Raw genomic sequence first — 24,864 nt, 5'->3', positions numbered from 1 at the left:
AAGATACAGCTACGCAGTTCGAATGCCGCAAAGTGCAAGACAGTGTGCTACTGCAAGTATACCTCATAGACCATACATGTAGTACAAATGCCATGTATGTCAGTGTATGCAGCACATGCTTGATCAACATAAAGCACCCGTACCCGACTGTAAAATACGCTCAGCCAGGTACACACATACAGTACATGTACTAAGAAAATAAAAATAAGCTCAGCCAGGCAGCTCGGCCAGGCAGTTCGGCCAAGCAGTTGAAAATTGGAGGCCGGCGCTGACGATAAACAATCCTTTTTTTTTACCTTGCCTTTATTGAAAGTGTGTGAGAGTGAGAACGGTCTAGTCCCGACAACACATCCGGGACCAGGGGAAAAACATTGCACGCAATCACATCTGACAGCGACCGGAGCGCTCTTACTGCACATCCAAATACCGGTACTTTGAAGTACGTGCACAAGGGCATGCCCTTTTTCTGTAGAAATGCGCTTTTACTCTTCTAAAACCGCAACATATGCGGTTAAAGGGGCATGCCATTACGAGGACCAACGCAAGTCCAGGCCGAGCACAGTACAGTATAACCTGTGACTAACGACCACCCCTTGCCCTTGGGGCCAGAGAAAGCGGTCTTCAGTGGCAGGTGGTCCTTAGTTAGAGGTTTGCATCGCACAACCATAATAATAATAATGTGAGACCGTCCGTGCCTGGCGAAGTGGTTTGTAGTCGCTCGTCACCATGTCACGGTGGTCTTTAGTTACAGGTTTTACTGTACATGGAATACGGCTGGCGTAGTAGAGTTACCCATCAGGCGTGGGGAAACTCTCTTCTCCACACCCCCCCCCCCCCCCCTTACGGTGAGGTGTGTGTTCGGTTACATGTACTCACCGGTACTGACTGGCACCTCGGTGACTGACAGCGGACGGTCTTGTTGCAACAGGTGGGAGTACAGTAACACCGGTATAGTCTGGCCGTTCCTAAAGACACGTTCACAGAATACATGTACACACACATGTACACACACATGTACACACACATGTATGTATGTATGTATGTATGTATGTATGTATGTATGTATGTATGTATGTATGTATGTATGTATGTATGTATGTATGTATGTATGTATGTATGTATGTATGTATGTATGTACCATGTATACGCCCGGCGCAAGAGAAGCATGCATGAGATGGTTGCTGGCATGTGATCATTACATGAGAGGACAATGGAGCAAGAAAGACGCAAACAATGAGGAGGAGAAAGTCCTACACGCACAGACAGTGAAACCGTACCGACTCTGTATCTCCCAGAACAAAGCATGTCCCGTGCGCTGTACAGTCAGGAGAAGGAACGAATCCGAGTCGCCGGTCGGCGTCGGGTGACTTGTAGCTCGCAAGTCGCTACTGCTGGCTTTTGCACACGGCACGGTACACCAGTCCAGAGCTGCATTTCAAAACATGTGACATGACAGTGCTACACAGATTCAACAAACTGTAGCAAATAACTTGAAATAAGTAACATGCAAATAGCACAGACAAGTATAGCTATATACACAAGTCCTTGGTGACAAGCCAAAGAGAGAGGGGGCGGAATAGGGAAGGAGAAGAAGACTATCCACTGAAGACTGCCCATACTCAGCGCACTGCCCTACACACACTGCTTATTGCATTGCGTGGCCATGTCTATGACACTCAGATAGCGGTCCATAGTCACTTCACACGCACACATGCATGCCTGCCCGTGCAGATGCACACACGCACGCACATATACACACGCGAATGCACACACACACACACACATGCACACACGCACACACACACACGCACGCACACACGCACGCACACACACACATGCACACACACACACACACACACACACACACACACACATACACACAAACACACACATGCAGTGTTCAATACTACCAGTCAGCATTCGGACATGAAAAGCGTACCTTCAGTGCATGCTTGCTTCCGGTGGCTATACTCATCCGCAACTGTTGTCTACGCAACACAACACAACAAACAAAATTAATCAATTGGGCTAAGCCATTTACGTAATCAAGTACATGTAGCGTGCTCCACTGCTCGAAGAGTGCTCAATACCCATGTAGGCAGAGGCTTCAGTGGCGTGCACCGAGTCTTGAAAGGGGGGTTTCTAGAGTTGGTAATTTTTTTCTGGAGACCCACTGTATAATTATGTATTTGTGTTGTAGTTGTAGAAGTTTATTTAACGTCGCACCACAAACAGGTGATTTCGCCGCCTCCTTTGATACATGTGGACGACAGAAGGAATGAGAGAGAGAGGGGGGGGGGGGGACAGAAGTATGGAGAGAGGAAGGGTAGAAATAAATAAGCAATCAACCTCAGGGCTACACCAAAGCAAAAACGGAATGGGAACATACTATATACAAAATAGCTTCATACATATATTGCAAAACACGTTTACTATTCTTCAGTCCGCTATACCACAGAAACACACTAGCCGAAAAGCATTTAAGCGGAGCCATGATGCGCTTTTAGCAGGGCACAGAACTGAAGGTGGCTGGGCTCGGAACGGAGATCAGGCGGGAGCTGGTTCCACAGGACTGCGCCGATGAACTGCACGGTCGCTCGACCCGCAGGACCGGGCCAAAATGGTACTCGAACGAGGTGATGTGCTGCTCCCCGAGTGCGGTCACCAGTAACTCTCACGAAGAAGCTGGTGAAGAGGGAGCTAGCTCGGGAGAACAGACAACGACGGACAAAGATGAGGAGCTTAATGTTAAACATGTCCTCCAGGGTGGTGAGGCGGAGCTGTTCAAAGATCGGGCTCGTTTGTGCACACGCGCATCCCCCGAACATCCCGTCGGAGATAACGGCGAGGGCTAGCTAGGGAGGAGGCTGGGGGGGGGGCTCAAGATCAGGGGTGCAGGGCACCAATGAACACTGGTGCTGATGAGATGCGGGGCTCGTCCGACTGCTATCATCAGATCATGCCGGCACAAACGCGTCTGAGAGGGCACCAGGTACAGGGGTAGAAAGGACAGAAATAAGACTGTTAATCGTCCCCTCCCTCCATTCCTCATTACTCTTAAAAGAGTAATGAGGAATGGAGGGAGGGGACGATGTTACATGGATATGTTGGTACATGTATGACCGGTAACAGGATAAAATGGGTACGGGTTACCTTTTACATACCAGCACTTCAAAAAGTAAATGTACTCATATACCATGTATACATGTTTGTCATATTGAACCCGTAAAAGTTAGTTTGATAGGCCTAGCCGCCCAGGCTACATGTAACTGTATACACTTAGACTACAGTCTATAACTTATATATAGTATAAGTATAACACTTTGTCTATGGTACTTCACTAGTCCACTCCATGCAGGCATGTTTGTTTCATCAAAACACTGCTTACATTCGACGTATCTTTCTTTCTGTTCTTATGACGAAGGTTTCGGCATGTATTGGCAATGTTCCACATGATTTCAATAAAGAGTTATGGACCTTGCTTCGATGGAAGCTCGCGGGAGAAAAGCGAAGCCCCGCGTCCTTGAGTCGCGGCCGGAGCAGCGCTTCGTTCTGAAGCAGCGCAAGTGGATCATGGACGCACATTTTTACGTCTTCCAGTCGACAACGACGTTACGTTTTTGACGAACATCTCTGCTGCGCACATGAGCGAGAACGAAAGGCTGTCATCTTGATTTGAGTCAACAGTTTGGAAGGACATATCGTCAATTATATCCTTGAACTGACTTGCATCGCGCGTGCTTGACTCAAATTTCGAGACAAAACGGATTTCTTGAACGTCATCGCCAATCCAGGAGCGAACCAGAGCTACAATTATAGAGATCGATCTCTCTGTGGCTGCTCTCCACTGAAGAAAGAGAGAATAATGTATTTTGAACTGCATGCAAAGCAACTCTCTCTCTCTCTCTCACTTCGAAATAAGGACATAGTCACTGTACTGTAAACTGCCCGTCGATCGACGCGTATGCACGATAAGCAATCCAGTATACGAGCGTAGGCACGCTTTTCCTTTGGCAAGATTGCCCGAAAAAAGGTGGTTTCCAGACACGAAAAAACTCATACGGTGCACGCGCCTGGGCTTCCACACGAGAGAGAGAGAGAGAGAGAGAGAGAGAGAGAGAGAGAGAGAGAGGGAGGGGGGGGGGGGGGGGGAGCTGTGATGCAACTCCGAGCTACGCATAGTCACAATCATCAGGCAAGTTTTGATTGTGACTACGTGAAACTGGGAGTTGCAACACAGCTTCTCCCCCCCCCCCCCCTCTCTCTCTCTCTCTCTCTCTCTCTCTCTCTCTCTCTCTCTCTCTCGCCATTCATCGCGCACTGCACTGTGTACACTAATAAGATAGTAGAAGGTAGATAGAGAAGATCATCTGTCTGTCTGTCTGTCCTGGCTGGCTGGCTGGCTGTCTGGCTGTCTGGCTGGCTGTCTGCAAAAATGCCTGCCTGCCTGTCTTACTGTTGGAGTTCAGCAGTAAGTCCGACGTGAGACATAATGGCATTTATCTCAAACAAGATGAGCCTAAAACCTTAGGACTGCATCATTTGGCTGAATGCTCGCCAGCCCAGCCCTATAGCCCAGCCCTATAGCCCAGCCCTATAGCCCAGCCCTATGCTGATACAGACACTTGTTACACTTACAACAGGTGCACGGCTCACTTCCCTGCAGTGGGAAAATAGGCAAATGCACACACGTACAAACACACACACATGCACAAGAAAAGAAACCACTCGGGATCAGTTGCAACTCAGAGTTTAGTGCATATGAAAATCTTCAAGCGACTGACGATGAGAAAACAAAAGTGAGTTCCTTAATAAATAGCTTTGGTATGCAAACAGCAAGTTCAGAGGGAATTGGGTGGACACACCCATTCCCACAACACTGCATATGCGAACAAGTTCCGTTGCATTACAACGTTTCAACACTACCCCCCCCCCCCCCGCCTGCACGCATGCACGCCCGCCCGCCCACACGCACGCACGCCCGCCCACATGCACGCACGCACGCGCGCACACACATACACACAATGTTTACCCAGTGCTCTTGACCACTTGAGGCGGCTGAAAGGAGCACGAAGCATCATCGGCTAAACCATTCTTGCGCGTACCCAAGTAGTCCAGCAACACGGCCGACACACTGCAAACCTGCAGCAATAGACACAACACAATCATAGGGCAACATGTTACATGATATACCAGGTAACTTGACTGCTGTCGTGGTGTGTGGGTGATGGTGTGTGGGTGATGGTGCTAAGACAAGCGGGGCAGGGGAGGCTCGACAGGTTTCCCACCCAGCACACTTGAGCTCACCGGATGCCAAGTTGTCTAGTGTGAGAAAAGATTTGAAACAGTTTATCTAGAAGTGTGACAGGTGCGGTGCGGGAGGGGGGGGGGAGGAGACAGAGAGCACACACACACACACACACACACACACACACACACACACACACACACACACACACACACACACACATATGACTGCACATATACAGTACACACACAAGCAAACACATAATCACACACACACGAGCTGCAGCTCATGTATTGTTTGGCATTCAAGTGATCTTTGTAAAATAAAATTAAATTAAAATTAAAAAAACACGCACGCACAAGAACAGGTGCATGCAAACAAATAGAACACAATACGCATGCACGCACGCACACACACACACATATACACGGAAGAACATTGCACGCACCTTATCCCAGTAAGAGCTGAGTTGAGATGCCATGTGTATAGACACATTGCCATTGAGAGTGACTGTAGCAATCTTGCGCCTGCACGGCCAGCCAATGCACATACACATGCACGGGTAAACACACACAGAGTTGAACAGGGGCAAGGTTAGTTTACTGCTCTCGCTTTGCCTCTGCGGGTACTAGTCCATGTATTGAGAACTCTCAGCACACTGGGTGCATCCTCCAGTGCATGGGCAAGATATACATACTGTAAGTCAGCAAATATTCGGTGCATATTTACTTTCGGCTATTTTCGGCCTGGTCATGTTCGGCCTGGTCATGTTTGGCCGAAAATTCGTTGCGGCCGAAATTTTGTTTTGCAATGTTCAGTGTGACAGTGTATACAGGCGGCAGCAGTAGAGGCCGAAAATTTGATGCGGCCGAAATGGGTTTTAGCAAGAGTACATGTATATAACCCCCAAGAGTGTGCAACTGCCTGCACAACCTCTATGCAGTGCTGCGACGGCAGAACATATACATGACCCCCTAGAGTGTGCAACTGCCTGCACAACCTCTATGCTGTGCTGCGACGGCACAACTTCACATCACGTAACATGGTTCAAAAAGGTTACACTGGCAAACAGGGCAAAGTGACCACAAGAGAATTGTACCCAAAGCTTGGTTGCGTACAACCCTGTGTCAATCATGCACAGAGTGCAAATAATGTGTACGGGTTCATCACGTGATGTGAGGTTCTGCGGTCGCAGACCCCATAGCTGGAGTTGCACAAAAATATTATATATATAACACTCTTGGGGGTTATGTACTCTTGGTTTTAGCCCTGGGAGGCCGAAATTTGAATGGCTGAAAACTTGTAGACTTACAGTATACACAAGCATGCCTATGCAAGGAAGCAAGCATACATGCACGGACGCACACAAACACACACACACATTAACCATTGTGCCACAAACGTGCTTGTAGCCTATAGGCTAGGCTCTCAAACTGAGAGCACCTGCATATAAACAGTGGCTGTCTTTGTAAGGGAAGATAAGACAAATGCCTCTGCCATATAAGGCTGTGTTTACATGAGAAATTTCAACCCGGGTCGAGTTCAGCTCGGGTTGAAAGTCTGTACGATAGACAAAATAGGTGAGCGTTTACATGAAGACAGTTGACCCGGGTCAAATACTGATATGCCGCCAAAAGTCCACTTCTACAGTTCCGTATAGTCACGTGAATCCTTTCGCTCGAAATTTGCATGTACAGTGTCAAACCTGGCGGGAGATACGCACAGAAGTACGTTAGTACGATTTTCTTGGCCCGGGTTGATGGGGGAGAGTTGAAATCAACCTGGGGCGAAATTTCAACCCGGGTCAAGCGCAATGCGTCATGTAAACGCGCCATTCATTTTGTGTACATGGCCGGTTGAAATCTGACCGGGTTGAACGCCTCATGTAAACACAGCCTAACTAATCTGCCATCTCATTAAAGAGCCGATCTATGTCGGAAATAGCAGTGTAACTTTCAAATCAAACACAGTGTCAAGTTCTGTCAACACAATCATGTTCCTGTTTGTGCCTAGTTGGGGAAGAAAGCGAACGACGGCCTACCTCGCCCGACTTCCTGCACATGGGCATGCGGCAAGTTGACGGTAGAACATCTGAGCTGGCAAGTCCTCCTTGTAAACCACCATCGTACGATCAAGCATCATTGATACAGTGTTGGGAGCGTTCGGCGTATCTACCATTTCATCATCATCATCATCATTATCACCAAAATCAACAACAACAACAACAACAACAACAACAACAACAACAACAACAACAACAACAACAACAACAACAACAACAACAACAACAACAACACACCGTGAGAATATCTTCATCATTTTGCGAGAACTGTGGCAATACGCCCAGTGAGAAGGCAGGTTTTGCCTGTGCCTATGGGGAAGTAAAACAAAGCTAAAAAAACAACAATAAAGATTTCTAACACAGAAATCACACACACACACACACACACACACACACACACCATTATAGCAGGTGACAGGGGCAACATGTCCATCGTGCACGCAAGCATACACACACACACACACACACACGCGCGCGCGCGCGTGCGCACACAGTATATGGCTCATAGCAGCGACGGAGTAGCAGCTGTACCTTGAAGAAGCGTGCCGACTAGTTTACAACTCTGAGTGAACGTGGGCTTGACAAGCTCGGTCTTATCCACAGGGATGAAGCTACGGTGACTGACCAACATACCGCCCTGGGCTGGTGCTTGGTGGACGTCCTGCATTGTGCCGGCCAGTAACATCAAGTTGAGGAATGTAAAGCAACAAGACAGCTACAGCATAAGCCTGCTATACATCTACACTCAGGGGCGTCGGAAGGTATTTTAGTGTGGTACGGTCAGCCATCTGAAGTACAATTCACTCGTGGGGGAGGGGTGGCTGAGCCGAAAATTTGGAAATTTAGAGCCCAAATCAGTGCATTTCACTGATTCACAGGGTACTTGGGTCAAATAGTGGTACGGTCAATACCGTAGTGACCGTAGCGTGTGCGACGCCTTGCTTGATAGTGCGCTATACAGTGTGCATGGAAGCCTTGCTTGATAGTGCGCTATACAGTGTGCATGGAAGCCTTGCTTGATAGTGCGCTATACAGTGTGCATGGAAGCCTTGCTTGATAGTGCGCTATACAGTGTGCATGGAAGCCTTGCTTGATAGTGCGCTATACATGTATAGAGGTCTACAGTTTTCCACAACTTTAGGCAAGGTCTCCAAGTCTTTGGAATTTTCTCGACGGCAACTAGGCCAGTCTTTGCTGCTTCATCGCGGTGGTTGCGGCGGCAGCGGGGGGGGGTTGCCTATGGTGGTAGTGGTGGCAATAGCAGCAACAGTGGAAGTGATGATAGTGGTGGCAGCAGAATTGATTACAGCAAAACTCACGTATTGCATGCGTGTGTTCTCCTAAAACATACACCCACAAAGTACGGGCAGTTGATACGAACTACCATTACCGTATTCGCCGGAGTATAATGCGCACCCCTCTTTTTTTGAGCCACGTTCCGGCAATTCAAGGTATATCCGGAGTATAATGCGCAGCCTAGATTTGAGTGCATCATCGATCATAAAGACAGTACTATAGTGCAACCATTGTCAGAGTTTATCATAAAAAGCGCATGCATATATGGCTTGCTAAGGGTCAGAGGTGGCACACTTCGTAACAGTTTGATGCATTGCACTACTTTTCGAAGTACATGTACCATAAAGTAACGCGAGAGCGCCCCACCATCTCGTCCTTTCGTGGTCGTCTTGTGGAGGTGGTTTCCTGTCTGTAGGTCATACGACACGGACCTTGTACACACATTGCACGCTGTGCAGTCAATCCGTACCCAGTTTACTTTCCTGCGGATGCGAGCTCCCGATAACATAAAAACATGCCAAGTGTGACCTTACGATTTTCTTCCCTTGGCTGTAAAATCAAGGTGGGGTGCTCTCGGGATTTGGAGCGCTCTCGCGGTACTTTACGGTACATGCATTTTCATATTCGGAGCATAGTGCGCACCTGCGATTTGGGGGCAGAAATAGTACCTCTAAAGTGCGCACTATACTCCGGCAAGTACGATAATTATTTGTATTTCTGTAGTTTTGAATGAATTTATAGAATTTTCAACCACCTGGGATATTCACCACCGCCAAGCTGCGAGCCATGTTTTATCACAATCATGTTCTATCAACGCGTGTACTATATCAACGGTATATATCTACTCTTATCACAAATAAATAATAATAATTCATTATTTTATAAAGGATACGATAAGACTTCCCTGCTGTCCACAAATAAACAAGGTTCCTCTGCTATCCAACATCATGCGACTGACTCCAGGTGGTATAGAGCTATAGGGCCAGGTGGCCAATCGCTTATCCTCCATTTTTCTCCTCAAGCGGACTTTCCCGAGCAGTTGCAGATGATGAGGAAAATAATTGGAAAATCAGTTTATGCACTCTTCTTCAGATCACTTTTTCAAATAAAAAGTGTCGAATACTGAAAGAGGGACACGCTACGTCGACAGAAGAAAAAACCCGGGCGCGCGCGTCCATCGACCAGTCAGCAGTCGACGTCACGCGAGAAGACCCACGTGCACTTCGAGTACAGTCATGTGCTGTACTTCGTGCATAAGAAATGTACGGGTACGAGTCTACTCACTCATATCATCACATCAGAGTTCACGATCGATCACTTGACAGCTGGTAAACAACCGGACATTCAATGATCATTGTAGAAGCAGCTTCAGACATTTGCTTGGTCACACTAAAAATTCTAGCGCCTGGTTGTTCTGGGGAATGCATGGTCGACCACACTGGTGTTGGCCACAGGACCGAATGATGATCTTGAACTGACTTTAGAGACGAAGAAATGAAACTGCTGAGCCGTACCGCATAGAATGGAGGTGGCTGATCACAACGGAAGTGGGGGTGACGTCGGAGCACAGGACCGAAATTCTCGGCTTCTGGCTGACGTATTTTGGCTGGGAGACGATTCGACAAGTGTAGTTTTGATTCAGCTTCTCGAAGACAGCTTATTGATAGGCAGCTATGGCAGTACGTTCGCAGAGAAAATCGCTTTCACCGATATTGTTGGCTCTAGTGCTGTAGAGTATCCCGGCGTACGACATGGACAGGTCGTGTTGTATGTGTATCCGAAAGTATCTGGGCCACGAACCCGACGCTGCTTGACTTTCTCCTTGGACAGCAGAGCCGACAGGCAGGAGAACATTGATACCTGTCAGCTATGGAGCAGAGCAATTGAAGCTCGATCTAGAGGAGTGTCAGTAAGTGTGCAAAATGGCCGGTTGGTCATACCCAAGTCGAGAGCACGGCATTATCTGATTTACGTCAACCCGTTCAGCGGCACAGGAAAAGCCGACACTCTACTGAAGACGGTTGTCCTGCCGATGCTGGAGGATGCTGGCTGCACCCACCGGTTGGTCCGATCAACCTCTGCTGGCTTTGTCATCAGCCACATGAAGGAAGTCGACCTGACTGGCGTCGACTGCATCATGGCCATATCAGGCGACGGCATGTTATTTGAGATCGTGAATGGTATTATGGAGCGTAGTGACCATGATGAGGTGCTGAACAGCATACCTCTGACAGTAATTCCATGTGGTTCTGGCAACGCTATAAGTGGTAGTATTAATAACCAGGTGAAAGAGTACCACCATGCAAGTAATGCCGCTTTCGTTGCTGTTAAGGGCAAGCCCGTGGATTTGGACGTGATGGAGATCCAAGGTGGTGATGGCAGGCATCTGTACTCCGTCCTCTCCATCGAATGGGGTCTCCTGGCGGAGATTGATATCAAGTCGGATTCACTGCGTCACCTGGGTCCTGCTCGGTTTATGCTGACATTCGCTCAGCAGATCTTCAAGTTCCCATCATTCCCGTGTCGCTTCTCCTACTTACCAGCAAATGGAGATGGCAAGTGCCCGTGTGCACAGCCATCCCGGCAATGTACTTGCATGCCACCATTGTCGTCATCTGAGCCGCTCTCCGAGCATTGGGTTGTCAAAACTGGGAATTATGTTATCGTTCAGCCAACGATTCAAACTCACTTGACCGAGACGGTTCAGTTCCGACGTCAGTCGCAGCTGTGCGATGGCCGCATTCACTTGGTCATGTGTGACCAGCAATGTACTAGGTCTACGCTCTGCCAGCTCTTCGTTGAGATGGGACGCCTGAGGAATCGCATTGACGACCATCTTGGTGTGCATGATTTGCCCGCATTGGCGTTTCGCATTGAGCCTACTCGACAAGATGGCAAGCTGGGTCCGTACCACCTGGCTGTGGATGGAGAACCGTTTCCGTATACTGACATACAGGGGCGGATCCACCCAGGCATGGCAAAGATATTAGCAAGCCTTGCTTGATGATCCTCCACTCTTGCTTGAACTTGGCTGGTGGTGCTGTGGTACTGGTGAGTTGCTAACTTATTGTACTTACTGCAGCTGGATGTAAGAAAAACGAAGCATTAGTTCTGCAGTCTTTGCTTCACTTCTTGTTTATTCTTGACCTTTTTTCCGATTGACTGAGTTATGTTGGCTGGCGGGCCGGTCCGACTTCTTGGCTTATAGCTTACTCCACATCTTTCTCGAATGGTTCATTGAGCTGTGTAATCGTTGCTGGATCTGTCTATTTTTGCTTTCTTATCTGCTTCTTGAAAGCCATATCGTGATGCTACACACACACACACTCTCTCTCTCTTTCTCTCTATCTATCTATCTATCTAACACCCCACCACCACCACACACACACATGCGCGCGCGCACACACTTGCTATCACTTACCATGTTAACATTAATCTCTTGCTCACTCCTTTCCCGCAGCTATTCTTTCCATACAGTGGCTACTTATCTTTGGAGTGTGAGCTTTCAGTGATCTTCTGTCACTCTTATGTCAGATTATACTTTGTTCTTCTAACCCTAGTCGCAGGAGTCTATTTTCAAGTCAACTAATTATTACTTGCTTGTGCAAGCTGTTGCTATTACTGGTATTGTTGTGTTTTTGCTTTGCATTCCGAAGCTGTCACATCAAAGTATCTACCATTGAATTTTACAAGTATCATCAATTTATCCACCAGAATGATTCAGATATCTCAGACTATGAGTATGACGTGGTTGTGGTGATGTGTTTGCACGATGTGTGTGAGTATGCGCTGTATGCCCGAAGAAGACCTTTATCAACTAAGCCCGTTGGGCGTTGGTATCCGCGTTACGGCGTATGTTGTATTGCATTGCTGCGGCATTGTATTTGAGTGTCAGAAAAGGTGTCCTTTTCAGTCCCAGGCTGGCTCAGTGTTTGATCCATGTGCTCAGGTGCCACGGCAAACGTAAGTGTACCGTGATGCGTGGGGCCTACAAGAGGGCTCCCTCGTGACAAGGAGCAAGAGAAAAATGTAATAAACTGAGCTGCTCCCAAGTCACTCTTACAGGGCCTAGGGAGTCTTACTGGTTCATGATGATCGAGCAGTCTGCTATCAAGTATCAGCAAGAGTAATAATAAGGCTTTCATGCATACTGGAGTTTACCATTATCAAAATAATATTATCATTTTATGTGATGATACTTGGTAGATCTACGAGCATCATATCAGCAAGATAAGCTCCCATGCCATTACATGACCATACTCTTGCTGCACTGCCATGACCATGACCAGTGAGTGCACCACGCACGCACAGCTACAACCAGGGAGTTACAAATCTGGCAATTACTGCTACAAACCAGCCAAGGGTAGGGTATAGGGCGTCGGAACCGCACCGGCCATGGCCGCCCCACTTTTTTGGCCGTTTTTTTTTTTTTTAGCACACTGCAACAAAGCGCGATGATCTCAGCGCAAACATGGCAAATCCTTGTCCCCGATCGTGGTTTTGTTGCAGAATCAAAAGTCCATGTACACTGAAATGGCACCAAATGCCTGGGAATGCTTGCAATTGGCTTCATTTTTTGAATTTTTTCCCGGGGGATGGTAATGTTTGTCCCCGATCGTAGCATCTTCTTGGTTTTTTGCAGAATCAAAAAGTTTTTCATTGTAGTTACCGGGATACCGTACCGTGACTGAAATGGCACCAAATGCCCGGAAATGCTTGCAATTGGCTTCAATTTTTGAATTTTTTCCCCGGGGGAGGACCCCTATGGCCGCCCCAGGCCCACCTCCAAAGTCGGTGCGACGCGCCTACGCCTGCCACTTGTATTGCCAGCACAGTGCACCCTGCACCATGCCACGGGCGACCCTGGGCCTGGCCCAGTCATTTCCACCATGGCCGGTCCACGACTCCCATATCCATGCCGGCCCCCCCCCCCGCCCCCCCCGCCCCCCCGACCGTCCACGTGCATGCGGTCGTGCAGACGTGCACAAAGCGCAATGCGTCACGTGCCTTGTCCAGGCCATGATTGATCATGCATGCATGCTGCATTGTCTGGCCGGCCATGGATATGGATGCAAAACGCACGTGCACAGCAACAAGCTTCGAGCTTCCGGTTGCAAAAGCAAGTGTGTCGCAACATTTTTTTGTGTGTTGTTCAAAGAATCAAAGACACAGACAAAGTGCTCTTTATCACCAACAAACCAGAAAAAGAACGGTGACCGACTCGAAGGAAGAACAGAAAGTCAATTCGCGAGTAGATCCGATTTTTAGCCATGGCATCAAGAAAGTTTTTCGTAGGTGGTAACTGGAAAATGAATGGAGATCGCGAGAGTATTGGATCACTTGTGCAGGTTCTCAACAATGGTGAATTCAATCCTACTGAAACAGGTAAGAGCCATGATAATTATTACACTTTCTGAATTTTCTCGAGATCGGATGGCTAGAGGTACACCTGATCTGCTTCATTGGGGCTTGATCTAGCTGGTCCCTGAATATCAAGCCACGAGAATATTTAAAAATTTGAAAGTTTGAAACATTGAGAAAAGTTGAAACATTGAGCTCAGATCAACAGCTAGCTACAGCTGAAAATGAACTTCTTTCTTGGTATTTCTGGGGAAGTGCCACCGAGGTGATACACGTATTCCAACGTTAAAGCGGGATTCACAGAAGCATTTTTGCGATGCGGTGCCCGATGCGACGGCCGCAAAACCGGGAAATCCCCAAATCGTATCCATCTCCCAGCTTACACAACTGTTGCAACTGCACTGGGCCATCGCAGAAGTTGAGCTTTGCTCAACTTTCGCGCTGCGACACGCAATGCGATGTCCGATTTTGACCTTTTTTGCAGCAAAGATGTATGAAAGGGTCAAGAGTTGCTTGTAGATTTGTAAAAAGTTGTACCCAGCCACGCAAATACATGATTGTATACCATGGTGACGTGCTCACCTACATTGAACTTTGCGCTTAATCAACAAGACGACGTCACATCGCTGACTTCTTCTGTGAATGGTTATGCAAGAGTTCGCATCGCATGCCGCCGTTGCAGATCGTGTCGCATTGGACAGGTTTTGAGTGTTTCGGCCGGGTTTACCATGGATAAGTCGTACAGGCATGCTGGTCCAAAACCCATTCTGGCAGAACTGTGATTGGGTATTTGAGCCTTATTCGATCTAAATTGAATTTGAAAAAGTCCGGAGATCAGTTATTTGTGATGGGCTGTAGCCATATGCGCATTGTTGCAGTTTAGTGGCATAGTGATGATCATGGTAGAGTGTGTATGGTGTGCATGCACTGCTGGTGGACTACCGTAGAATCCCACGGATAAGCCCATGCTCGCGTATAAGCCCATGCTCGCGTATAAGCCCATGCTCGCGCATAAGCCCAGGCCAAGTTCGAACATCGCGAAGCTTCGTTGCACAAGCCCGTGGGCCTAGGTCGTACCATGTTTATGTACGTACAGTCAACTTCGCGTATAACGACACTCGGCGGGGCATCAAAAAAGTATCCTTATTCGCGAAGTGTCGTTGCACCCGAAGTCTCATTATATGTATTACAGTTGGATGGAGCTTTGCTCTGGGCATGGACATTCTGTCGTTATTCGCGAATTGTCGTTATATCCGCAGTCGTTATATCCGCAGTCGTTATTAGCCAAGTTGACTGTACTACATGTACATGGTACACAATCATCGGTTGTTTTTTGTTTGCATCGTGGTTTTCAGCAATGTACTTCTCATTTCCTTGGTACTTTTCGATAGCACAATTTTGGTGTCGGCGTATAAGCCCGTGCCCGCGTATAAGCCCACCGAAATGTCCTTGTGAAACAAATAAGCCCGGGAGCTTATCCGCGGGATTCTACGGTACTGTAAAACGGGCACTACACAGCACTGGTACCACGCACACACCATTCGGTGCACTCGACTGAGGTGCTACGAATACGCAGCCCAGCACACTGTACTTTCAGGCCTGGGGATACATACAGTAGCACCCAGCACTGTAGTTGACTCGCCTGGATTTTGATCATTTTGTTGAGCAGCACTGCACACATACTGTATAAGTACAAATTTTCGTTTCGGAATTAACTTTCCGTATATTCGTTAGGGGGCGCGAAATAACTAAAGTTTGTACCAAACTAAGTTTTTTTCTGAAAGTTAGGGGTGACAGACCTCGACGAAAAACGAAATTTAGTACGTAACAAGCCTACTTACTGGTGGAGTGATCTAACGAAAGATTTCGTGAACGAAAATTTGTACTTACACAGTAGTTAGAGAACGGAGGCTTTGCTTGCTTGCATGCAGCCATATACTGGTAATCCTGTACATCTCCGAACACAGTGACTAATTCTTCACTGCTGTCATGTTTACTTGCCCTGTGTCACTTTCGCAGAAGTCGTCGTCGCACCGCCAATGCTCTACGTTGGCTTGGTTCAGCAGTCCCTACGCCCAGAGATCGCAGTGTCTGTGCAAACCTGCCATGCAGCAGCTAAGGGAGCATTCACCGGCGAAATTAGGTAAATCTAGCATAGTGCACTCGTACTTCAGTTATCTGGGCGGCTGGGGGGGGGGGGGGTAACTTCGAGAGGCTATCTAGGTGTGCGATAACAGCAAGTGTGCAACAAGTGTGCGATACCACAATATCATGCTAGCATGTCTGCATGCAGGACGTGTCATGATTAGCGTCGGTTGATTGGGTCAGTGTCATGGGAAAGACTTTGCAGCTGTGAAAACATGCTATGTATCTGTGTGGACGTGTGTGTGGTGTTATGTGGACGTGTGTGTGTGTGTGTGTGTGTGTGTGTGTGTGTGTGTGTGTGTGTGTGTGTGTGTGTTTCAGTCCTCAGATGGCATTGGATGTCGGTGCGCAATGGGCAATCATTGGCCATTCGGAGCGGCGCAATGTCTTTGGCGAAAGCGATGCGGTAAGTCAAGCCCTATTGAAGTACATTGTACTTATCTTGCCTGTGTAGTCTAGCGAAGGAAACATTGTGTTCAATCATTCTTCAATGGTTTCCAAATTGTCTGCAGTTAGCTATCTTCCGTCCCACGCGCCAACCGCCTATCTTACATACATTTCGATGCGGGTACGATGAACACGAGGGAATGACGAACTTGGCCAAAATGATTTGAAAATCGAGTCCCAAACAGCCGAAACTGCCAAGACGAACTTTTCTTCAGCGAGTACTGAGTAGTGGCCTTTCGAACTTAATCTGACATTTTTGAATTTGACAACATCTACAAACCTTCCATTGCATTTCAGGCATGCTCCACTTCATAGAGCTTAGCTACCATGCCTTGCATCTCCTAGAGTGGCCGTCCAACCTGTGCTCATGTGACAGCCTGTCATTGTGAAGTCTTTCCGCTTCTCACCATCCAAGCTGCTGTAAACTTCATTGCTCTTTAGTTCGAAAAAGAATGTCTCTTCACCAACAGCAATGTTTGTTCATTGCAACATTCCTATCTGATTCAGTGGTATAATGTATCCTTTCTGGTGTACACTCTTCGTATTACCAAGAGTACATAACCCCCCAGAGTGTGCAACACCTGATCCAGCTCTGCATAGGGTCTTGGTCGAGCGGAATCGGATCTTTGCGTCATAATACCGTACACATCTGAGGGGAACCCGGGGAGTCGCGGGTACTCTTGGATCAAAAACAATGGTGCCCTGCCTCGAGACCGGCCTTGCGCTGGTGTGAAGTGTACGCATGACATCAGAAGATCCGATTCCGCTCGACCAAGACCCTACACAGAGCTGGATCGGCGTTGCACACTCTGGGGGGGTTATGTACTCTTGGTATTACCCTTCATTCGCTTGGAACAGCAATCTCATTTCACCCAGCTGTCTGTTTCTTGACTTTGTCACTACGTTGCAGCTCATCGCCCAGAAGGTAAAGTTTGCTCTGGAGTCCGGCCTTAAGGTGATGTTCTGCATTGGTGAGCTGCTGGAGCAGCGTGAGGCTGGCCTCACCAGCGAGGTGGTCATCAGGCAGATGGAGGAAGTTCGCAGTAAGCCTGGCTTTGCTGTGGATCTTTAGTTGCTTTGGACTGCCTTGAGCAGATTTCCATGAAGTATGCTGTTTCTGCCTGTGAAGTGATGTGATATGACATACACATCATCCACTTCCAGTCCTTTGGAACCTATACATCATCCCATCCACCGGAATGTGTTGTTGTTGGTGCTGTTGGTGTTGTTTTTGGTGTTGGTGTCGTTGTTGTCGTTGGTTTTATTTCACATTCAAAACCAAACGGGCAGGTTTGCCCAATATTGTGATGGTGCTCGGAATAATGTGAAAAGGCCTGCTTGGAAAAATAGCATCCGGCAATGTACTGTACTAGACCATCCAAGGCAAAGCAAAGTGTATGTGCATTGCAGTGGTTATGAGGATAGCTGATGCATTGCCTTGGAAGTGAGTGTTGCAAAAGAAGAGATTCGAACCCAGCACCCCTGTCTTTCCACTACAGTGCCCTACATAGTAGTAGACTACCGGGGATCACACACACACACACACACACACGCTCACGCACACGCACACACACACACACACACACACACACACACACCTGTGACTCCTTCTTGCTACAAGAGCTGATGCATCGCCATGGAAATGAGGATAGCGGATGCATTGCCATGGAAACGTGAATAGCTGATGCGTTGCCATGGAAATGAGGACATGGGGTGCGCTGGAAGTGTTTCATTATTGTACTGCTGTTTGCGACCAAAACAATCTCGGCCAGTCCCTTCCAGTTTGCAGATCAACGAAGTGATTGTTGTATGGTGCATGATGTATGATGTGTGTTTTCTGATGTCCTTGTCACTTTGCCTAGATGCCATCAGCCTGGCCGCATGGCAGAATGTTGTTGTTGCATATGAGCCTGTCTGGGCTATAGGCACTGGCAAGACTGCTACACCCGAACAGGTACGTCCCGTCCCATGCCTGTCCACTGCACTGCACTGCACTCAGTCCCATACATGTACACTGCACTGCATTGCACTCACTACGTCCCATACATGTACATGGCACACTGCACTTACTACACCGCACACACTGTACTGCACACACACACACACACACACACACACACACCTTTGACGCCCATCGCCGGAGGCGATGATAGCAATGCTACGGCAGAAGCCATAGCAACTTGTGCTGGGATTGCACCATTCAACAGCTTGCAAGGCTGAAGAATTGACCGTCACTATTCAGCCTGGTCTACACCATACAGCTATTTAAAGTGACTTTTTCTGGCCAGTGAATCCCTACACACACACACACACCCACGCACGCACGCACGCACACACACACACACACACACACACACACACACACAGACCTCAGACCTGCCCATCGCGGAAGCGATGATAGCGAACAGCTATGTTAGACATAGCAACTTGTGCTGGGATTACACCATTCAACAGCTTGCAAGGCTGATGAATTGACCGCCACGATTTTTAGCCTGGTATCCACCACGCAGCTGATTGAAGTGACTTTTTCTGGCCAGTGAATCCCTATTTTTCATTTTTCCATTTTTTTCTTTTTTCTTTTTTTTTCTACACACACACACCACACCACATACTCCGGCATACACTGGCTGTTGGTAACCACCCAGGAGAATGAAAGAAAAGTCAGGAAGAGACCGAGAAAGAGAAGAAAGACGTGTGCGACCATAATCGTCGGGAATTGAACCCGCAACCTCTCGATTGGAAATCGACTGCATATACCACTGCACCATATGGGACACACACACACACACACACACACACACACACACACACACACACACACACTCACACACACACACACTGCACTCGCACACACACACACTGCACTCACTACACCACACACACACACTGCACTGTGTACCAGGTACGTCCCATACACTGCACTCAGACTGCACCGCACTGCACTCACTGTACCAGGTATAGAGAAAAGACAGTTACCGTAATGTCGCGTGCATTAGCCGGGGCTTATATGCCTATAAGCCGGTGATGGAGTCAGGCTTGTACACAAGACAGGCTTATACACGAGACAGGCTTATATGACAAGCACCACTCAATGACCAGGCTTGTATGCGCAAACTGCTGACTTTTGGACGTCAAAACCAACATTTTCCAACGGGATTTTTTTTCTTTTTTTTCGCTCCCTGAACCGCGTCCCCCCTCTCCTTTCTCTCTCTCTCTCTCTCTCTCTCTCTCTCTCTCTCTCTCTCTCACACACACACACACACACACACACACACACACACCTTTGACCTTTGACGCCCATCGCCGGAGGCGATGATAGCAATGCTACGGCAGATGCCATAGCAACTTGTGCTGGGATTGCACCATTCAACAGCTTGCAAGGCTGAAGAATTGACCGTCACTATTCAGCCTGGTCTACACCATACAGCTATTTGAAGTGACTTTTTCTGGCCAGTGAATCCCTATTTTTGGTCTTTTTTCTTTTTTTTCCCCGCACACACATCACACCACATACTCCGGCATGCACTGGCTGTTGGTAACCACCCAGGAGAATGAAAGAAAAGTCAGGAAGAGTCTTAGAAAGAGAAGAAAGACGTGTGTGACCATAATCGTCGGGAATCGAACCCGCAACCTATCGATTGGAAATCGCTCACACACACACACACACACACACACACACACACACACACACACACACACACAAACGAACAAGCCAACTCATCAAACACCAGCAGCTTCACAGTAGAGTTCAACTCCTTTTCAGGTCATGAGGTGTGGAGTACGATGATAAAGAACATGCTCGTACATGGTGCCGTGAGAATGAGAGGCAAGCAACAGGATGTGCACGCACAGAGTGAGACAAGTGTCAGCTATCGACACAGCTATCAAAGATACTACGGGTACCGGTACCCAGAAGGTACCGGTAGGTGATATTGTTTTGCAATTGCAGTTCAGTAGAAGTGTGCAGAAACAAAACAATTGTGTAACACTGACTTGATTAGCAAGATCAAGAAAGAAAGCAGTTCAGTATGAAACATCACTGTCCTTCTTCCTCAGAGGCACTGTCACTGCTGTCGCTGCGACTGTCATCACCACTTCCATTGACCTTGCCATCGTCACCAAGGACTACAGCGTCATGATCAAGCTCATCCACCACCTCATCACTGCCAGCATTGTCAACACGGAGTTCGGCTGTCGGCAAGGCGAACCGTTCAGCCAGTTGTTCTCGTCCGCTGGCAGCTGGACGGCCGTCCTTGAAGCATGACACATTCTCCGCCGTGGCTCCAGGCACCTGACCACAGCACTCGAACGACTTGGAGATAAGGTCAGGGGAAAGGCCTTGCCAAGCCTTCACCACAACGTCACACAGCTTCGACTTTGACATGGCACGCATGTTACCAGCAGCAGTGTATGACTTCTCTCCGGTTGCCATCCACTCGTCATACTGCTCCCGGATAGAAGTCTTGAATGGCTTATTCCAGCTGACATCCGGTGCTTGGATGAGGCCAGTGCACCCTCCTGGAATAACGGCACAGTCGATGTTCTGCTCGCGGCGGGTGGCCTTCACAGCATCACACACATGGCAGCGGTAAGAGTCCCATATGAGGAGCCTCTTCCCAAACGCAAAGGTACCCATCACCTTCTTGAGCCAGTCCGTCGTCAAGTCAGAGTTGAACCACCCATTGTCGGAGTAACTCACGACAATGTCGCGTCTGGCTTTCAGCTCCTTGTCCTCGGCCGTCTTGCCCTTTCCCTTGAAGATGATGTAGGGTAGGAGCTTCTTCCCGTCAGCTGAAGCACACAGAGCAACGGTTACATTGGCCTTGTCGTGGCCTGTTGATGCCAATGGAACAGATTGTGCTCCTACCACTTCCACTGTCCGACTGCTGGTGGAATCGAACCACACAGCAGTTTCATCCATAGCGAAGATGTTGGCCTTCGTCATGGTCGGATGTTCCGCGAAATACTTCCTCAGATACATCAGAAAATCCGTCAGTTTGGGAATCAAGTCTTCCGGAGATCGTTGGCTTTGATGGGTCTTCATTCTCATCGTCAGACGAAAACGCATAAAGAAGTTGGCACACCAACCAGCACTGGCGTTGAACTCCTCGGCGTTTCCCATCTCGGCATGGAGCTGTTTAGCCTTTGCACGGACAGACTTCCTGCTCACTCGTCGTCTCTGCTGACGTTCCCCAACAAGCCACTCGAACAAATTAGCTTCCAAATCCGTGAACTGGCTCCGCTTCCCACCAGATGTCCGGGATCGCTGCTCACCACGGCTGGTTTTGGACCTCTCCGCCACAAGAAGCTGGTTTTCTTGCCGTTTCCATCGCCGCACCATACTCTCGTCAATGCTGTGCTTTCTAGAAGCAGCAGTGACAGAAGTCGATTTTGCAGCTTTCACTACCGCCAGCTTGAATGTCGCTGAGTATTTTTTCCGAAGTCCTTTTGTTTTCGGCATTTCGACAAGCAGACTTGGTTGAGATGAGTTCTATCTACGGGTAGACTGCAACAAACACAAGTGAAAAGTTCGAGGAGCGCCGAAACAACTTCAAACAAGCAACTTGCCAAGGGACAAGACGGAAAATGCCATGGGAAAGGTAAGTTTGAAGCTTGAAGAGTGCTGCATGGCCGTCGAGCGCAGCTGGTGTTGATTTCCGCATCTTCCCACGTTTTCCGCGTGTGCAAGTGTACGGTACCATGCAAACATGAACATGTAAAAGGCGCGCTCACCAGTCTTGCGTAGTAGCCCGGCTTACGCACGCGACACGTGGCGCGTCTCGTGTACTGGCCCGGCTTATGCATGCGACAGGCTTGTACGCGAAAAGCTGTTGCAGATTTCATGCTTCTACACGAGACAGGCTTATGCACAAATCCGGCTTATGCACGCGACATTACGGTATCGGTACTAACCTCTATACCAATATAATTCTCAACAAAAAAAATGTGACTACAAATCTGATACTTTGAAGTGCATAATTATGTAACATTGCTTCTGCTGCTGCTTCTGCTGCTGCTGTTGTATCTATGGTGTATCTATGGTGTATGGACGTGAACAGGCACAGGAGGTCCATCACCAGCTGCGTGAGTGGATGGCTGCACAACTATCCGCAGAGCTTGCCTCAGTGACCCGCATCATTTATGGAGGTGAGTTGGAGCGGGATTTAATACGAAAAGATGTGAAATGAGAGAGAAGGAGATGGAAAGAGAGACATCATCTTACGTGACACCTATTCCGTGTGTCTGGGTGTGGGCGGGTGTGGGTGGGTGTGGGTGGGTGGGTGTGTATGCGTGTGTGTTTGTATAACTTGTGCTACTCATGCATGGTATCGCAATGTATCAATATCTAAAGTATATCGACTTTCGAATCGGTTTCTGTTTATTTGTTATTTATGAGCCCGTCTCTCTCTCTCTCTCTCTCTCTCTCTCTCTCTCTCTCTCCCTCCCTCCCTCTCTCTCTCTCTCTCTCTCTCTCTCTCTCTCTCTCTCTCTCTCTCTCTCTCTCTCTCTCTCTCTCTCTTCTGTGCAGGCTCCGTCAATGCCAATAACTGCAGGGACCTTGCCAAGCAGGAAGACATCGACGGCTTTCTTGTTGGTGGAGCTTCCCTGAAGCCAGATTTCATCACCATCATCAATGCACAGTCGTAATTGATTTGATCCACTGCCCTGTTGCCTGCACGAATTTCCAGATGAACATTCGCTGACTGATGCTCATCTACGCGTATTTTCCCGGGGACACCTAGTGCCTCGTCCATAGCCCTTTTGGCCAGCTCTATTTCTGGTTGGAGGTAGTCATGTCACCGTATTTTTAGCCAGGCGACCCGCTAACTGCACATCTGTGCTGAAGTGCCCTCGCCGCTTATTCTTTTCAATACTATTTACGAATTTCACGCTTTAATAGTTGCAGTAGACTGCACATTCGCTGCCATGTTTTTTTTGTCAGAGCACATCATGCTCTGCTAATGGCACAGTACTGGTGTCTAGTCTACTGTTAGGTGTTACTGCTAATTCTAGCTCTGAAAACATGTATGTCAAGAAGTCCAGTCCTGTTTAGGCATGTCATGTCTGTGTTAGCATTCACTATCAATTCTTTTATCTTCCTCATCTTCAGCTAACAGTATGCTGCCATTGTGGCCGTAATTTCGAACGGTTTCCACGAGAAATTAGCACAGTATCGATACCAAGCGTACAGAACCCCCATGGGTTATGTACTCTTGTCGATACTAGTACCTTGTCACTGTGGTCAATGGGCCAATGCGGTGTAGGCGCGCGCGCGCGTGTGTGTGTGTACATGTGTGTGCACATGTGTGTACATGTGTGTGTACATGTGTGTGTACGTGTGCATGTGTGTGCATGTGGTACACGTACTGTAAACTCTCGCCAGAGGGTCCGTTGCTTCACAAGGTCTCGCCTGGAAACTGAGACTTTGATTGTATTGGCGTATAATCCTGCAAAGCCACGCTGCACAGTAGGACCTGCTTGGCCATTTTCTCGGCATGCAGGTTGCGGATCAAGTCCTTTGGGCATTGCAGGAAAACAGAGCTGCCCTGGCCCTGGCTGGGCGAGACACGTCTTCCACCATACCTATGATGATCACTCCACACAATAGGGTCAAGAGTTCATAACCCCCAGGGGTTATCATGGTTATGAACTCTTGGTAGGGTTCATAGCAGAGAGTAGAGTAGAACCCGGGTTAAGGGTAACACCGGATTAGGGATCGGAGCCCGGGGGGGGGGGGGGTCACTTGGTACCTACATGTACATGGTGCGGGTGATCCTTCGGAGCCCGGGGGGGGGGGGGGGGTCACTTGGCACGTACATTGTGCGGGTGATCCTTATACCGGGATTTAATTTCCGGCGCAAGGGGGTCCCCAATCGGTTTCCGAGGAAGCCGTAACTTTTTTCGCTCCAAACTATTTTTCCGAGGCCCAGCTACTCACAAGAAGTCGTTTTGCACACCTTTTTGCCCATCCCTGTACAACTGAGTCCAGCTATGTCCGCGCAGAGTTAGGTGGACCCTTAACCCGGGTTCTACTCTAATAAAATACCTATTTCTTGGTTCACGGGGAGCAGGGAGTAGTACAATACCGTAGTGTACTACTCCCTGATGGGGAGCACCATGGAACCAGGGATCAGTAAAATACCTACTCCCCCTGTGATCAACCATACTGCACTGGCAAGAATGACCATGGAAGCTAGCATTTGGCATGGTTTAAATTTGCTGAGCAGACAAGAGAAAAAGAGACTGGCCATTGACCTACATGTACCTTGTAATCCAGGCTAGTAGTACAGTGGAACAGGGCTTC

The 24,864-nt window shown here is 48.3% G+C and overlaps 3 protein-coding genes across 3 annotated transcripts in view; 2 read left to right on the top strand and 1 right to left on the bottom strand.

The window, feature by feature from the left end:
• The window catches only part of LOC135805930 (uncharacterized), a 30,442-nt gene extending 20,743 nt beyond the window's left edge, over window positions 1-9,699 (bottom strand). The window contains exons 1-9 of the mRNA XM_065320052.1: window positions 9,499-9,699; window positions 7,842-7,971; window positions 7,290-7,419; window positions 5,697-5,775; window positions 5,033-5,142; window positions 4,639-4,660; window positions 1,940-1,988; window positions 1,278-1,428; window positions 877-965 (exon numbers count right to left, since the gene is read on the bottom strand). Of these exons, the coding sequence (XP_065176124.1) occupies window positions 877-965; window positions 1,278-1,428; window positions 1,940-1,988; window positions 4,639-4,660; window positions 5,033-5,142; window positions 5,697-5,775; window positions 7,290-7,419; window positions 7,842-7,971; window positions 9,499-9,615 (877 nt within the window). The 5' untranslated portion in view covers window positions 9,616-9,699. The remainder of the gene's footprint in view (window positions 1-876; window positions 966-1,277; window positions 1,429-1,939; window positions 1,989-4,638; window positions 4,661-5,032; window positions 5,143-5,696; window positions 5,776-7,289; window positions 7,420-7,841; window positions 7,972-9,498) is intronic.
• A 234-nt stretch (window positions 9,700-9,933) lies between these two features.
• LOC135805929 (sphingosine kinase 1-like) lies at window positions 9,934-12,343 on the top strand. Its single transcript, XM_065320051.1, has one exon. The coding sequence runs from the start codon at window positions 10,129-10,131 to the stop codon at window positions 11,608-11,610; it is 1,482 nt and encodes a 493-aa protein (XP_065176123.1). The 5' UTR covers window positions 9,934-10,128; the 3' UTR covers window positions 11,611-12,343.
• Window positions 12,344-13,714: 1,371 nt separating this feature from the next.
• LOC135805928 (triosephosphate isomerase-like) lies at window positions 13,715-23,793 on the top strand. Its single transcript, XM_065320050.1, has 7 exons — window positions 13,715-13,991; window positions 15,987-16,110; window positions 16,434-16,518; window positions 17,470-17,602; window positions 18,422-18,513; window positions 22,619-22,706; window positions 23,089-23,793. Exons 1-7 carry the CDS (start codon window positions 13,877-13,879, stop codon window positions 23,205-23,207), a joined length of 756 nt encoding a protein of 251 aa, XP_065176122.1. The 5' UTR covers window positions 13,715-13,876; the 3' UTR covers window positions 23,208-23,793.
• Window positions 23,794-24,864: the final 1,071 nt, after the last annotated feature.

Source organism: Sycon ciliatum, chromosome 1 (assembly GCF_964019385.1).
Source record: "Sycon ciliatum chromosome 1, ocSycCili1.1, whole genome shotgun sequence".
NCBI classification, from domain to species: domain Eukaryota; kingdom Metazoa; phylum Porifera; class Calcarea; order Leucosolenida; family Sycettidae; genus Sycon; species Sycon ciliatum.
This window is presented reverse-complemented; position numbering and strand designations above follow the sequence as displayed.